The 15,379-nt window shown below is 38.1% G+C and overlaps 1 protein-coding gene across 1 annotated transcript in view; it reads right to left on the bottom strand.

The window, feature by feature from the left end:
• Positions 1-15,379, bottom strand: part of LOC126474300 (uncharacterized) — a 175,845-nt gene that overhangs the window by 108,095 nt on the left and 52,371 nt on the right. The window contains exons 9-13 of the mRNA XM_050101766.1: positions 15,042-15,202; positions 10,210-10,230; positions 7,499-7,651; positions 4,947-5,136; positions 2,417-2,572 (exon numbers count right to left, since the gene is read on the bottom strand). Coding sequence (XP_049957723.1) covers positions 2,417-2,572; positions 4,947-5,136; positions 7,499-7,651; positions 10,210-10,230; positions 15,042-15,202 — 681 coding nt within the window. The remainder of the gene's footprint in view (positions 1-2,416; positions 2,573-4,946; positions 5,137-7,498; positions 7,652-10,209; positions 10,231-15,041; positions 15,203-15,379) is intronic.

Consider the following 15,379-nt stretch of genomic DNA (forward strand, 5'->3'; position numbering starts at 1 on the left):
AGGAGGCTACAAAGAACCTAAATCTAGGTGACCAGATCAGGATGCGAGCCCAAAAGACTCCCAAATATGAGCCCAACATCTTAACCCATATGCAATTAAACAGATTTTTTTGTTCATGGAGTTTCAAAAAAAGACAGAGGTTCATTTCTTCATTTCCAATATGTGTAACATGGTTAAAAAATTTATCTTTACAGTTTCTGCAAATGTTCACATGTTATATGATGAAGGGAATGACTTGTGCATGTATCACTATCTTTTTATAAAGTGATTCAGATTCTTGCTTTTCCAAACGTATGAGCTTATTGTTGAAAAAATATCAAGTTTTATGGACTAGTACATTCTTTCAAAAGAAATGAAACGTTTTCAGTAACACATTTAGTTCACAAAAATGCTCAATAGGTGCACACTACTACCTCTGGGGGTCATAAGTATGAGCAAATACATTTGTTTCCCATTGGCATTGTTGACAAACACAGGGTGAAAACTTCAACATATGTATCTGTGATTACTGTTCCGCCTCCTTACCTTCTTTGAGCAGGCAATTAGTTATCTGTCCACCTTTCCCTTACATCAGACAGTCAACTTATAAAGTTTATTCCATTCCATAAAACAACAGAAAATCCAGGATGGAATAATGACAACACTATAAAAAGAATAGGTTGCTATTCACGATATATCTGATGAGACGCTGAGTCGTGCGCATGCGCGCACGCACGCACACGCGCGCACGCACGCGCACGCGCACACGCACACTTTGTTTGACAGTCTCTTTGTTGTGCCTATCTGCGACTAACATCTCCGCTATACGATGAGTAGCAATCTATCTGTTTCATAATACTGTTGTTACTCCATTCCATGCTAGGCTGATTGGTGTAGCAACCAGTTTTCATATTTATATAAAAAGCCAGTGGCACTATGCTGCAGTTCACCCGGTGGCAAAGACTATTTCAAGTGTCTCTTGTTCAATCGTTCCTCTTTTAGATGGTTTATTACCAATGTTCTGACTAACTGCCCCACCAGTCAGTGATAGGCACTGCTTTGATAGCCTTTCAGAAATCTAAGGAAGCCTTGACCACACAAAATGCACTATTTGTAATAAAAATAACTTAACTGAGATAGTCAATTTCTTAATTTTATAATTATCTTGTAAAAAAATGCACACAATGAAGATCAAACCTTAGAATGACAAAATGAAAAATAAATGTACAGATGTGAAGTTAGTGTCTGCAAAAATTCAAATCTTGATGCACAAGGATCAATGAACTTGTGTCAGAAAATTGTGTTAATGAATAAAAATTGCAAGTCTTTTTCCTACACTATAATCATAAATAGGATGGTTGCAGTGTAAGAGTAAGTATAATATGCTTGACAGTGGTGGAAAACATGTGAAACATTAAGGAAAGAAAGAAAAAGGGTGAATGTATGTCTCATTCATGAAATAAACCTTTGACTAAATTGCAGTTTAGGTGCAAGAATATACAGCAGGTGTGTGTGTGTGTGTGCGCGTGTGTGTGCGCGCGTGTGTGTGCGCGTGTGTGTGCGCGTGTGTGTGCGCGTGTGCGTGCGCGTGTGCGTGCGCGTGTGCGTGCGCGTGTGCGTGCGCGTGCGCAAGGGGGAGGAGGCACTGGTGGAGAAGGAGGGGGGCAGCACGCATGTGCATACATACGCAACTTTCTAGAACAGCAAACATATCCATTGGTAAACCTTCAAATGTCAAGACATCTTGACAACACCAAGCCAGAACCCTTCTGTTCTCTGGTAGAATACAGACTATGTTATGTGTAATTGAATGACATGAAGTCAAAGGGATGTCTTTCTAAAGTAATGGGACATAAAAATATTTTTCACAGTACTTCTGAACTGAAATATATGGCTGCTACTGAAATGCACACAGCTGCACAGTCAGTAATATAACTAAAAAACTACCTGGCTCAATTGTTTCCGAAGATTATGTAATAAGATACACTGCAGTGAGCACAGCTACAACGAAGATCATAGTCCATCTAATCTACTGTTACTAGTGATTGGACACTATAAAATCAGCATAAATGCAAAATCTTGTTTCAGGTCATGTAAACTAGAAATTTCCAATTGAAGCCAGAAAAATGGAACAGAGGGTTGTTCTCAGAAACTGAGTGAGAATCTGAGAGTGATATAATTTTGGCTGTTTTTATAGGTACTGTGTGTGAGTATGCCTGAGATCAAAATTGGAAATGTTCTAATTGAGTAAAGATGATTAGAACATGATGGAGCAGTTAATGTCAAGATTACTACAACAACTATTATTATTATGCCATTGCACAGCAGAATATAATTCACAAAAGTGAATTAATAATACAACCTACAATGTAAAACATCCACAACTTAATCACAAGTGAGATGTAAAAAGTCACGTTATTGAGCAACATTTACTGACCCTTATAGGCTCAGTGCTAAAGGTAACTTTTGTACTCTTTCTCTTAATTGGTATTCGATATTCCATGTCCTCATCTTCATCTGATTCTGGAAGCCCTGGAACCTCCATCCAGAAGTGCCCATCTTCAAAGTAGTGAACACCATTCTCAATAAGAATCTGTGAACAACAAAAAACACGACAAGTTTCAAATGTAGGGCATTAATATCTTTCCAATTCAAAATGAAAAGCGAAAGGAAACTGTATAGCTTACTCAGTTACTGGGATTTTGTATAATGTGCACCTTAAGAACACTGCTCTGAATATGATGCTATATGTTCAACATAAATAAATATTACAATACAATAAAGAAAAAGAAACAAACTAGTGCTTCTTGTGTCACTCTCAGAATAATAATCAAACTTAATATTTTTCATCTACACAGAAATAAACAAGTTTTAAATCAAATTATTATAACTAAATGATGGTTTAATTCTACCTTTCCAATATTTGATTTTCTCGCTCTTTCTTTGATCTCTTATTTATTTATTTATTTTTATTTATTTATTTATTTATTGATCTGTGGGACCAAATTAAGGACAAGTCTCCATGGTCATGGAACGAGTCAATACATGGAATTATAACACGATAGTAGAAACAGATAAAATGAAATATATAAAACATATTCAGGCAATAAGTCTTACGTTTAAATAAAGAAAATCAGCAAAGTAACACTGGAATTTGCTTAATTTTTTAGCCTTTCCAGGAGCTCCTCGACAGAATAGAAGGAGTGAGCCGTGAGGAAACTCTTCAGTTTAGACTTAAAAGAGTTTGGGCTACTGCTAAGATTTTTGAGTTCTTGTGGTACCATATTGAAAATGGATGCAGCAGAATACTGCACTCCTTTCTGCACAAGAGTCAAGGAAGTGCATTCCACATGCAGATTTGATTTCTGCCTAGTATTAACTGAGTGAAAGCTGCTAACTCTTGGGAATAGGCTAATATTGCTAACAGCAAACGACATTAAAGAAAATACATACTGCGCGGGCAATTTCAGAATTCCCAGACTATTGAATAGGGGTCGACAAGAGGTTCTCGACCTTACACCACATATAGCTCGAACAGCCCATTTTTGAGCCAAAAATACCCTTTTTGAATCAGAAGAATTACCCCAAAAAATAATACCACACGACATAAGTGTATGAAAATATGCGAAGTAGACTACTTTTCGTGTTGAACTGTCACTTATTTCAGATACTGTTCTAATGGTAAACAAAGCAGCATATAGTTTCTGAACAAGATCCTGGAGTGGGCTTTCCACAACAGCTTACTATCTATCTGAACACCTAGGAACTTGAACTGTTCCGTCTCGCTTATAATATGCCCATTCTGTCTTATCAAAATATCAGTTCTTGTTGAATTGTGAGTTAGAAACTGTAAAAACTGAGTTTTACTGTGATTTAGCATCAAATTATTTTCCACAAGCCACGAACTTATTTCATGAACTACATTATTTGATACTGTTTCAATATTACACACAAGATCCTTCACTACCAAGCTGGTGTCATCAGCAAACAGAAATATTTTTGAATCACCTGTAATACTAGAAGGCATATCATTTATATAAATAAGAAACAGCAGCGGCCCCAGCACTGACCCTTGGGGAACGCCCCACTTAACAGTGCCCCATTGGGACTGAACATCACTACCGCTCTCAATATTGCGGAGAATTACCTTCTGCTTTCTGTTCTTAAAGTAAGAGGTGAACCAATTGTAAGCTACTCCACTTACTCCATAATGGTCCAACTTCTGCAGTAATATTTTGTGGTCAACACAGTCAAAATCTTTCATTAAATCAAAGAAAACACCTAGTGTTCACAACCTTTTATTTAATCCGTCCAAAACCTCACAGAGGAAAAGAGAATATAGCATTTTCAGTTGTTAAACCGTTTCTAAAACCAAACTGTACATTTGACAGCAAATTATGTGAATTTAAATGCTTCAGTAACCTTGTATATACAACCTTCTCGATAACTTTAGCAAAGACCGATGGCATAGAAATAGGTCTAAAATTGTCAACATTATCCCTGTCTCCCTTTTTATAAAGTGGCTTCACTACCGAGTACTTTAATCGGTCAGGAAACCGACCGCTCCTAAAGGAAAAGTTACAGATATGGCTAAGTACTGGGCTAACATACATAGAACAATACTTCAGTATTCTGCTAGATACCCCATCATATCCATAAGAGCTCTTGGTCTTTAGTGATTTAATTATTCTATTCTATTTAATTGTTCTATTCCCCTCACTTTAATAGAGGAAGGAAGGAAAAATTACTGTACAAAGTAGGTCATTTATCAAGCAACTCAGGTGATATGATACAGATGTTATGCAATTTCCACAAACATAGACTAATGGGAAAACAGAAACAAGTATTACAGTTTTCATCTGCTTAAACGCATTCTGGACTCTCTCACCGGGTTGCTGTAGTAGCTATAAAGAATCCATCAAAAATATGGGTTCTAACCTTCAAAACTCTCTTATACTTTTACTCACCACTTTCCCAGGCGCTGGCTTGTAATCCAAGTCATTTGCTTCAACTACATCAACATCATTCAGACTGCTTACAGAGCCCAACAAACCAGACTCAGAGCCTGATTGGGACCCAATGTGACTCGACGTCATCGAGTCTTCCATCGTTACACTGGTATCACTGCGAGACCTGTGCTGACCTCCGAGGCAAGAACTGTAAATAGATAATTAATTATAAAATGAATGAACATTTAAGATAAACAATGGGATGTTGTGTTAAGTATTTCCCTACTCAACAACTATCTTTCAAAACTACAAAACTTAACACCTATCTGCCAGGGAAAAAAGGGAATGGTTTATGTCAGTGTAACTTCGTACTCATACACAGAGTCGGTGATTTGAGTTGCAGTTCTCTAAGACAGTTAGAACAGCCATCAGTTAGAACAGCCATCAGAGTGCATTAGTGTTGTTTTTGTTTAGTGTTGTTATGCCTGGTAGGGTATGTGAGGGGCGTGAACAGTGTCAATACTGAGTAATCACTGAAGGACGCTGAGATAACACATACTCTTAAGACAGCATTACCAGCACCTGACAAAGGTTTGAAAGGGGCCTTGATGTTGGTCTCCATTTGACCAGCTGATCAAATTGTGCAATATCCAGATTTGTGGGGCATTTGGATGCAACCGACACACTGCTGCATGGGAATGCAGGGGCAGCCACACTCATTGGCAAGGTTACAATCGACCACATCTGGTCAGATCAAGGGTAGATCTAATTGTGCACCGAGCACATTGTAACCCCTTCACATCTGTGCCCGCCATTCGGAAACAAGTAATGGGCTACCTGCAACGTTCTGTGTTATCCTGCACCTTTAGTTGGAAACTAACAGCAGTTGGACCAGGGAATAACCACCTCATGTGCAGGCTGCCTTTAACACCACAGCACAAAGATCTGCATTTGGAGGTGTGCCATGACCAGGAAACGTGGACAGCTGATGAATCGCCTTACACCGAGTTCGGTGAAGAATCACAGTTCTGCACTACCCAGGATGACTGCTGTCAGCCAGTAGGGTAGCAACCTGAGGAAAGTTTCCATTCTTCCAGTGTTTTGAAAAAGCACGGCAGTGTTACACCTGGTGTTCTGACATGGGAAGCCATGAGGTATGACTTCAAGCACGACTGGTAGAGACTGAGGGAACCCTGATTGCACAATGGTACATCTCTAACATTCTGCATCCTTGTACATTAACTCTCAAGTGACAGTGCCATTTTTCAACAGGACAATGCTCATCCACAAATGGTACATCTCTAGCTGTCTGTGTGATGTAACTGATGGTTACTGGAGTGCATCGACAACAGTTGCGGGCCTACTTGGCTCAGGAGAAGATATATCAGCTTCATGGGAAACATCACGTGCTCTCACAATCTGAAGTTTCATTCTGCTTCCTCTTCTCCTTCTAGTCAGTTTACAGAAGTGTACTATGAAAAATCTGTAACTATTGTAACAACTGATAAGGAATCTGAATGAAGAAATTCATCAAAATGTAATATGATAATTACATTACACTTTCACATGTTGTGGTGTTCTTTGTGGTCAAGAAAGAAATACTGGGGCAGCCAATACATAAGCTGAAAAGAGCTTTCTAGCTTTACAAGTGTTTTACTAGCAAAAGCACTGTTGATGAATAATGAGCGAACTATTACACTGTTATGTAATATACCAACAGCAACAATTATAAATTAACTTAAATTTCATGAAGAAAAGGAAAAGTCAGTTTCAGTAACAAATGAGAGTCTGCAATGAGGCATGCAGAGTTTTATAAGGAGACCAATGAATGAACGCAGTTGCCAGGCACAAGGAGAACACAGTTTCGGTTGCATGTTAATAAGTCTCTTTCTTAAACACCAAATACAGTTCTCCACAAGTCCTCTATGATGTGGAATAAAGAGGCAACCAAGTTGAAGTGGAGTGAGGGAGGGACTGACAACTACAGGGATGAAACAACTCCTGCTAAATTAGGAATGATACAAAATATGTAGCAATAAATTGAACACAAATAAACTAACAGGAACAAAATAGACGAATCCTATGTTACAGACAAGTGCTGCAATTTATCTGCCATATGTGGTAGATGGGACTAAATATTATGAAGATAAGGATTTTCATCAGCAAATCAATGAAAAGTGTTAAAAAAGACATCCAGCCAGTTAAGTAAATTTGTCACCAGTCTCATACTAGTGAAAACTTTATTGTAAATATAAACAATCTCCACATACATGATGTGACAAATGAGGCTGTTCATATCATTATCAGGCACACATTTACCTCTCAAGTAAAGTTCCTCTCATCTATGTTACTGTTGGTATTGTAATTTTTTGTAAACAATCAGATTTATCAGACACATGCACTAGTCTTTTTAAACAGATGGGTGCACCAGTAAAATACTAAAATATGGCTCAACAATATAAAATTCATAAGTCACAGTGTGCTTGAAAGAAGTTTTAATATTTTACAAGTATTTCACAATCAAGACCTCACCTCCAGATAAAATGAACAACTGTAAGCAGTGTGCATACCTGTAATCAAGTGTTGATTCCTGGGCCGTGGAGTCACTTGTGACTGACAGCACATCTGCCAGCCACTCTGGGTCTTCACGGTCTTTGTCATCCGTCGGAGAAAGTAATCGCACCACTTCCTGGGCCTCCTCATCTGACAGCAAACCTTCTTGTCTGTAATGAGTCAGAGATGATAGTAACTTTAAAGCCAAAAGACAGAGAGATGAAATAGGCAGTGGAGCATTGTAACCTAACAACACAAAACTGGTTAGTCATGAAGCCAAAGAAATGACTGGATTGATTTATTCTCCTGTTTCATCTTTTTAAACTGATGCATCCAGTATAATAGTAAATGGCAAGAAAAGGAAAAAAATAAAACGAAAGAAAAGAGGAAAAGAAGACGAAGAAAAAGGGCTACTCGTTTCTGATTTCATGGATACATAACTTAATCATCTTTGTACCTTCACTTATTTTAGTACTTGTACAGTAACAATAAACTGAAAAAATGTTGTTTTAACGGTACATATATGAAATTTAACTTATATCACCTTAGTTCGTCATGAATCTGCTTTCAGTCTTTACAGGTGCACCACTAACAAAACTGATTTTCAGATGGTACTTACTTGCTTGTTTGCATTTTGAAGCCCACAGTTTTAACCTATTATGGATGCTATGCCCTAAGTTGAGCAGCAAGTGGTTTGTGAAAGTGCATGGTCAATTAATTACATTAATTTTATGGTGAATTTTTTGTTCATGTTACGTTTAGGCAAGAATCTAAGATAATATTGTGGAAAATTAAGAGAAAATTGATGACGATGACGACAACGACGATGACGACTCAGGTGATTTGATTATACAAGAAAAATTTGACTGAGCACTCAAAGACCTAAATCAAAACAAGACACCTGGGGAAGAGAACATTTCCTCAGAAGTATTAAGACTGTTCTACTTGGTATGCAGAACAGGAGAGTCAGACAAAATACCTCCAGACTTCAAAAAGATAATTTCATAATTCTGGTACCAAAGAATGGAGGTGCAAATTTTCTCCTTTCTTCCCAGAAGAACCCTATAGTCCCAATAGCTCGGAGTTTAGTCGTGTGTGTGTGTGTGTGTGTGTGTGTGTGTGTGTGTGTGTGTGTGTGTGTGTGTGTGGTATTGAAACAGGTGACTCCTGAAATAATTGCTTGCCCACCCACGTTTTTGTGAATTTCACAATTTTATTAATGGAATTTTTATTTCTGTATTACAAAAAGTATGTGTGGCCATTTGTTGTTCTTTGAGTTAGTTCTCATGAGTCATTTTTTCCTATGGTAATGTAAACTCCTCAGTGGAATACCAGAAATGGAAGGAGTAAAGGTAAACCATTCGCAGTATTAATATTAAAAAATTTTTTCATATTTTGGGCAACCATATTAAAACTGCAAAATCTTTCATTTTTGGGCATGCAGTAGCACACTAGGGAAAATTAATCTGAAGAAATCTCACGAATAAAATTTGAGCAAGGTGTCAACAAACTGATTGGTAGCACTTTATATTACCTTCACACAATTATTAGTTTTTAACCATTGTCAAGAAACTAACAATATTACTGTAGAATGATGTATAATGCCACAGAGTACAAGCTGAGAAAACCACATGTCTGCCTCCTCATTTACCAGCATCTGTCAGCAAGAGCTTTTCAAATATTTTTGGTTACACTAGGTATTTCTGGAATTAAATTTATATTTAGTGACTTGCATTTTACAATCCTGTAACATTTTTCTTTAAAAAATGTCAAATTGTTTTTGGTTAGTCAGTCTATATAGGACATATTTTTACAAATAGTTCTTTGTCTGCTTCTAAGCTATGAAGCAAGAGCAGATTTTTTACTTTAATGAGAAGTACCTCCAAACTGATGAAAACTGGATGGCTTCTCTGAAATTAAATAATTATGTGTTACTAGATTTTTTTTTTACCACTCTGTCTTTGGAGATGAGTACAAGGTGATGAAGCATGAACACCGAACCAGTTCTCTACAGGGAAATGGGAAAGTTTGCAGACTATGGCATGAGAACAGTAAGCTACTTTGAGTGGAAACTCCATGTAGTTAAAAAAAAATTCCTACTTTAAGTGGAAACATTAGTCAACGAACAAAATTTTTGGCTACAAACATGAAAGAGAAAACTAATTACAAAATATTTTCAATGTTGTTTGTGCATTTTAATTATAAAAACCTTAATGTCTGAACACTGCAATAAAGCTGTCATTTTTTTATTTAGTGGGCATTATCTATGTGAGATACCAAAAGCACTTTGCATTTACCTGGCACCTGCAATATTTTTGTGCACAACATATTGCTTCACAGCACACAATCAGAGAAAACTGGGAGTGATATACAATGGTGGTGTTCGCTTCCACAGATTTAATGCCTGGTGACTCAGAAACCACTGTCTAGGCTGTCCTGTACAACAACCCATTAGCAGTATCCTTAATCTTCAAATTCACTAACAAATATTTTGCAGACATGATTTCCAGATAACAATTTTAATACAAACTGTACAGTGAGCAATCCCAAGTAATAAAAATGACAAAAGGCATCATCCTCTTTAAGTTACTATTCTTTTGGTCCCCTCCCATTAAAATTTGTTACAGATTACCATCTGCATGTATTTTATTACGTGGATGGTGTCAACGAATACACCATTGCAAATAAATATTTGTTTTAGTATAAATGTATGCATTAAAATACTCACCGAATTTTCTTTTCCAGAATTCTTCATGTTTGAGGAATGTGTGAAAGCAAGAAAATAAGAACAGCATATTAGTGAGTTGGCAAGCAGTACACAAGATGCATGCCTGAACCACATAACAAGAGCAGTGTCTGCCCTAGCAGATTACTTTTGCAAATCCGGTCATTTCTCTGTGTGAATGAAAAAGGTGACAGAGTTACAATGTTTCACAGCGGTGGTGTTATCATGCAGTAGCAGATAAAACTTGGATTTGGGCGAGAAGGCAAAATGGGTGGAGTGGGGGCAGCAGCTAGTTTATTGAACAAAAGGTTCCTTCCACCTGCAAAAAGAGGATAGTGTTGAAGGAATCAGAAACATTTTATTTCATCATTTTTTCCTTCGGTTTCTTAGAACATCAAAGTCTGCAGGTGCATCGCACACAACAGAATAAACAACATTTTCCATTTATCCTTCTTTACTGAGGCTAAACTGGACCTGACAAGAAATTATGTTGAGGTTGTGCGTTACCACTACTTTTATATGCAGTCTTCTCAAACATCTTGAAATACACATGTATACAAAAATTTATTTCTAATTGCATACAATTCTTTTTCTTCCATTTTTATGAACTAGATTATTAACAAGTATTTTAATGTCTTGAGAGAGACTACACCTGACAGAGACGTTGCACAAGTGACTGAGTCCAGAAGTAATATACTGTGAACTGAACATCAAATATTCAAGTGTTAAGTAACAAAGCCACCCTGGTATCTCTTACCTTGTCCTGGAGCGTGACGTGTGTAGGGAAATTTTTCTACTTAATTTCTTTTTTCTTTAACACTTTCCTCTCTTTTTCTGAATAAAGAAACATCTGGTTCTGATACTCATATGTAAAGTTTCTTTCATCTTTGTTCATACCTGTGCCTGAGATACGTATCTTTATTAAATTATTTTCTTAATTTTGGAGATATTCTTACAGAAGTTTTGCTTCTATATTCAGAAAGAAGTGTGTGTGTGTGTGTGTGTGTGTGTGTGTGTGTGTGTGTGTGTGTGTGTGTCAGAGAGAGAGAGAGAGAGAGAGAGAGAGAGAGAGAGAGAGAGAGAGAGAGAGTCACACAGAGAACAACAGTCAAATAACTACTCTCAAATTCTGTAGATTACTTGAATAAATCAGCTTTATTATGTGATTCAGAACTGCAAAAGATTAAAATAAATACAGATAAAAATGTGTTAGATAGTGGACTATGTGCACTAACAGCAAAGAAAGCTTGTCTATGTCATGCATCAGCTTACCAGAAACCAAGTAAAGTTTGTATGACCCTCTTGTAGTTCATGCAAATACCTTAATTGTTAGCACAAGATCTTTTGTTAGAATCAGACTTCTCACGTAATTTTCACACAACTAATCCCAAATTTTACATTTCTTTATTTTTATTTCAACACTAATTTCTGGAGGACTTTGAAATAAAAATTATCTCAGAAAGAGAACTGAAATTTTAGAAAATGTGCATCTTAAAACGTGCAAAAAAAAAACTGAATGGCTGGACAAGGTGGAATAACAGTGCTACCAACACATACATTTAAAAATAATGACACTTTTCCATTTGAAAATGTTAATGCCCTCCTCAGGTAGGAAAGCGCGTATGTGGAGGGCTGGAAAGTGAAATTAGGTCACTCACACCTGAGAATGAGAGTGGTCTGCCTGTTCAGCATGAGACAATGACACCTGCTGTGCCCCTCCAACAAGACAACAATCCGCAAAACTGCAACACACTTGCGTCTTGCGGGTGGCCCCACTTCAAGCACCATCTGCTGCGAAAGGCAGTGATCTGCACTTGTCTCGCATGTTGGTAAATTTTCCTAACAGGCAACAACCACAACACGCCGATTTGTCATCCACAGAGTCACTGGCAGCCACCACAAGAGTGTCAATTCCTCTGCAAGCAAAGCACACTTCTACGATCACAGTGCTGCAGTGACAGGCACTACTTTCCTACACCATATCACGTGCCTGCCAGCAGCTCACACCGTCTCCGTGTGGCACGACAGTATTTAGGCCAGTGCTCAAGCACAGATCGGCAGTTCGGTCTCAGCTACCTAACCAGTCATTCTTTCAAGCCCTCTGGGCCAAGTGCCGACTGCATCTGCGGCCCATCCATCAGACCTATCCCTAGGAACCACCATCTGACAGTCGCTGTGCAGTGTTTAACTTCTAATCTCAATGAAGCTTATGACACTGAATTTACTGCTTCAGACTTTGTCCTTACACCAGCTTAGACTAACTGTTGCCTCCATTCCAGAACATTCCAGGTGAATCTGGACGTAAACCTGCTTGTTGCTCACTTTGGGGTTCCACCATCTTGTGTTCCTTGTTAGGACTCCCCAAACCTAATGAACTTTCATTTGCATACAATACACTTACTCCATGAAGGAGACCATCATTCATGTACTTATTAATAAATATTTTTGACACTGTTTACCTGGGCAGTGTTGTCACTGTGCCTCCACCAGCACAAGACATCACCACCTGTTCATCCTGAGCTCACAATGACCACATTTTCCTTTCAAACCTTCCCCAAACTAACCCCCTTTCCTATGTGGGGGATGTACTAATTGTTTCAAAAGCTACAAACAGTGTTGCCATTTTTGAAATGTATGTATTAGCAGTACTGTTATTTCACTTCATTCGCCGCGATAGCTGAGTGGTCAGCTTGGCAGTCCGTCACGCCAAGGGGCCCGGGTTCGATTCCCGGCTGTGTTGGAGATTTTCTCTGCTCAGGGACTGGATGTTGTGTTGTCCTCATTATCATTTCATAATCACCAATGGAAGGCAACGGGAAACCACCACTGGAATCATTCCCTAGACACTTATGCAGTGGACCTCTCTGACGAGGCTTCCCCCATGACGAGACTTGCCGTAAGGCAGAACGCAAAGTTATTTCACTTCCTGAAGGTAAATTATTGGAAGCCATAGTACCTCTTTGTAGTTTTATAGTTTTCTCAGGCAAATTTTCTTGTCAGTAAAATTAGAAATAATGTTCAATCATGTAGCAAGTCGAGTCAATACTCTACACCTCGAGTGTGCCTCACACCACAATTCAAAGTTTTTCGGCACCGCCTAATTTCATGCTGAAGGACAGAAGGAAGGGATATTAAGGTTTAACATCCCATCAGTGACGAGGTCAATAAGGAAGGAGCACAATGTGAGACTGTGGTAGGATGGGGAAGGAAATTAGCCATCTCATTTGAAAAGGAACTGTTTCATTATTTGCTTTAACTGATTTACAGGGAAACCTAAATCAGAGGATCTGACTCACAGTCCTCCTGTATCTGAAGCCCGATTCATTCTGGAAGCAATATATAAACACCAAGTCTTAGCCATTCTCTGCAGCATACTGCTTCCGCAATTGATGTGCAGTGAGCAGGAGAGCCTCTAAGATCTTGGAAGAGAAGAAGACAAAGGGGTGCCTGCTAATAAGAGACTCGAGTCGATCTATAAGGCACAAATAGATTACTCTGCAAGCCACTTTACACTGCGAGGCAATGGTAGGTAACGTACTGTCATTTTTGTAGCACATTTGGGGACGGCATATGGGAAAAACTATCAGAAGACCTTCCCAACTTCTCTATGCTTTATGCCACACAAGATGTATGTGTAGGCCCTACAGCAGTGTACTAGCCATCACATAGTTACTGTTGTGTTGTTGCTAAGTGCGTAATGACACAATTTCTAGCCTATTGCAGAAACTGCCTAAAACTCTGAGAAGGTATTTCCGCGCGCGCGGGTGTGTGTGTGTGTGTGTGTGTGTGTGTGTGTGTGTGTGTGTGTGTGTGTGTTTTTTTTTGTGTGTTTGGGAGGGGGGGGGCGGGGGGTGGGTGCATGCGCACACCATTTTTACTGTTATAGGTGCAAGGTGCAACTTACGACTGTAGTGAATGGTCTAGATTAGGAAGACATTCAAACATTCATGTCATAAGCTGTAATTTCAAACACATTGCCTCATGCACTGGGGGAAAAAAGGGTATCTTAGTGTTTTGAGTCTTAGAAAATAGTGATAATAGTAATGACCCTTTAAAAATTTGTTTTCATCACTGAAACCCAATTGAATCCTTTTGTTTTTACTCATCAGAAAATTACATTTTAACACTAAGGGATAATTACCCCCGCCCCGAAGGAAACCTCTGTACTAGATATTTTATGGTTGAGAATGATTTCACTAATCAGTTAATAGTAGTTTAATCAAACAGAATCTGGAAGTTGAGAGAGACTTGGTACCAACATGGACCACACTGTCCAAATTTCACATGATCAATGGTCGCAGAATAAAAATATTAGCTATATGGTCATACTGATACTTTACTTCTTCTTAGAAATATGTCCTAAATATCAGGCTTCTTGCACACCATAAATGTAAAATTTGGGATTTACTATGTTAAATTTCAAATGTTACGTAACAGTTCTGAAAGGACATACAAACAATGGAAATCACAAAATAATTGAGAAGAGCGCTAGTCCAATAACCCAAGTATATATTAATAATTATCAAACTACTATGCCATGATTAAAATTTGCTGAAAATACTGAAGGCCACATGTGTTTTGGGAAATTAATTAGGTTAAGCAGGCAGATTACATCTATTTTTTTCTTTTTTGATGTTTTTTGAAAAAGCAGAAGTTATTTAAGGTCCTTCACATTCCACGACAGTCTAGGGAAAATGAATTATATGTAAAAGGAAATGAGCTACAGAACAACAATGACAGAAGTCTAGCTTCTTGGTAGTATCTGTAAACATAAATTTCATGTTCAAAGGGGAAAACAGTGTAAGAATTGCTTTCAGACTGAAGAAGAAACTCACTTAGTACTGAGAAGATGTTCTGCTTCATCAGGTGTCATTGCATCTGGCATCCCTGATTCCTTCTTGTCATTATCCTTCGCCTCAGGCATCTGCTTGTGGCTTTCGGCAGAATCACTAACCTGAGGATGCTGCTGTTGATCTGAGCTTGTAGCACAAACGTCCTACAAAAATTATTGATAACTGCATTAAGAAGAATATGGATCAAGTCTACAAATATAAGACAACCTAGACAGTACGAGATAATAAATTTATGGAGCAACAATGCAGCAGAAACCCATACAGATTTTATATGAGTACTCTACTTAGTCGAAGCACATAGATATTTTTTTATTTGTTTG

This window comes from Schistocerca serialis, chromosome 4 (assembly GCF_023864345.2).
Source record: "Schistocerca serialis cubense isolate TAMUIC-IGC-003099 chromosome 4, iqSchSeri2.2, whole genome shotgun sequence".
In the NCBI taxonomy this organism is placed as follows: Eukaryota; Metazoa; Arthropoda; class Insecta; order Orthoptera; family Acrididae; genus Schistocerca; species Schistocerca serialis.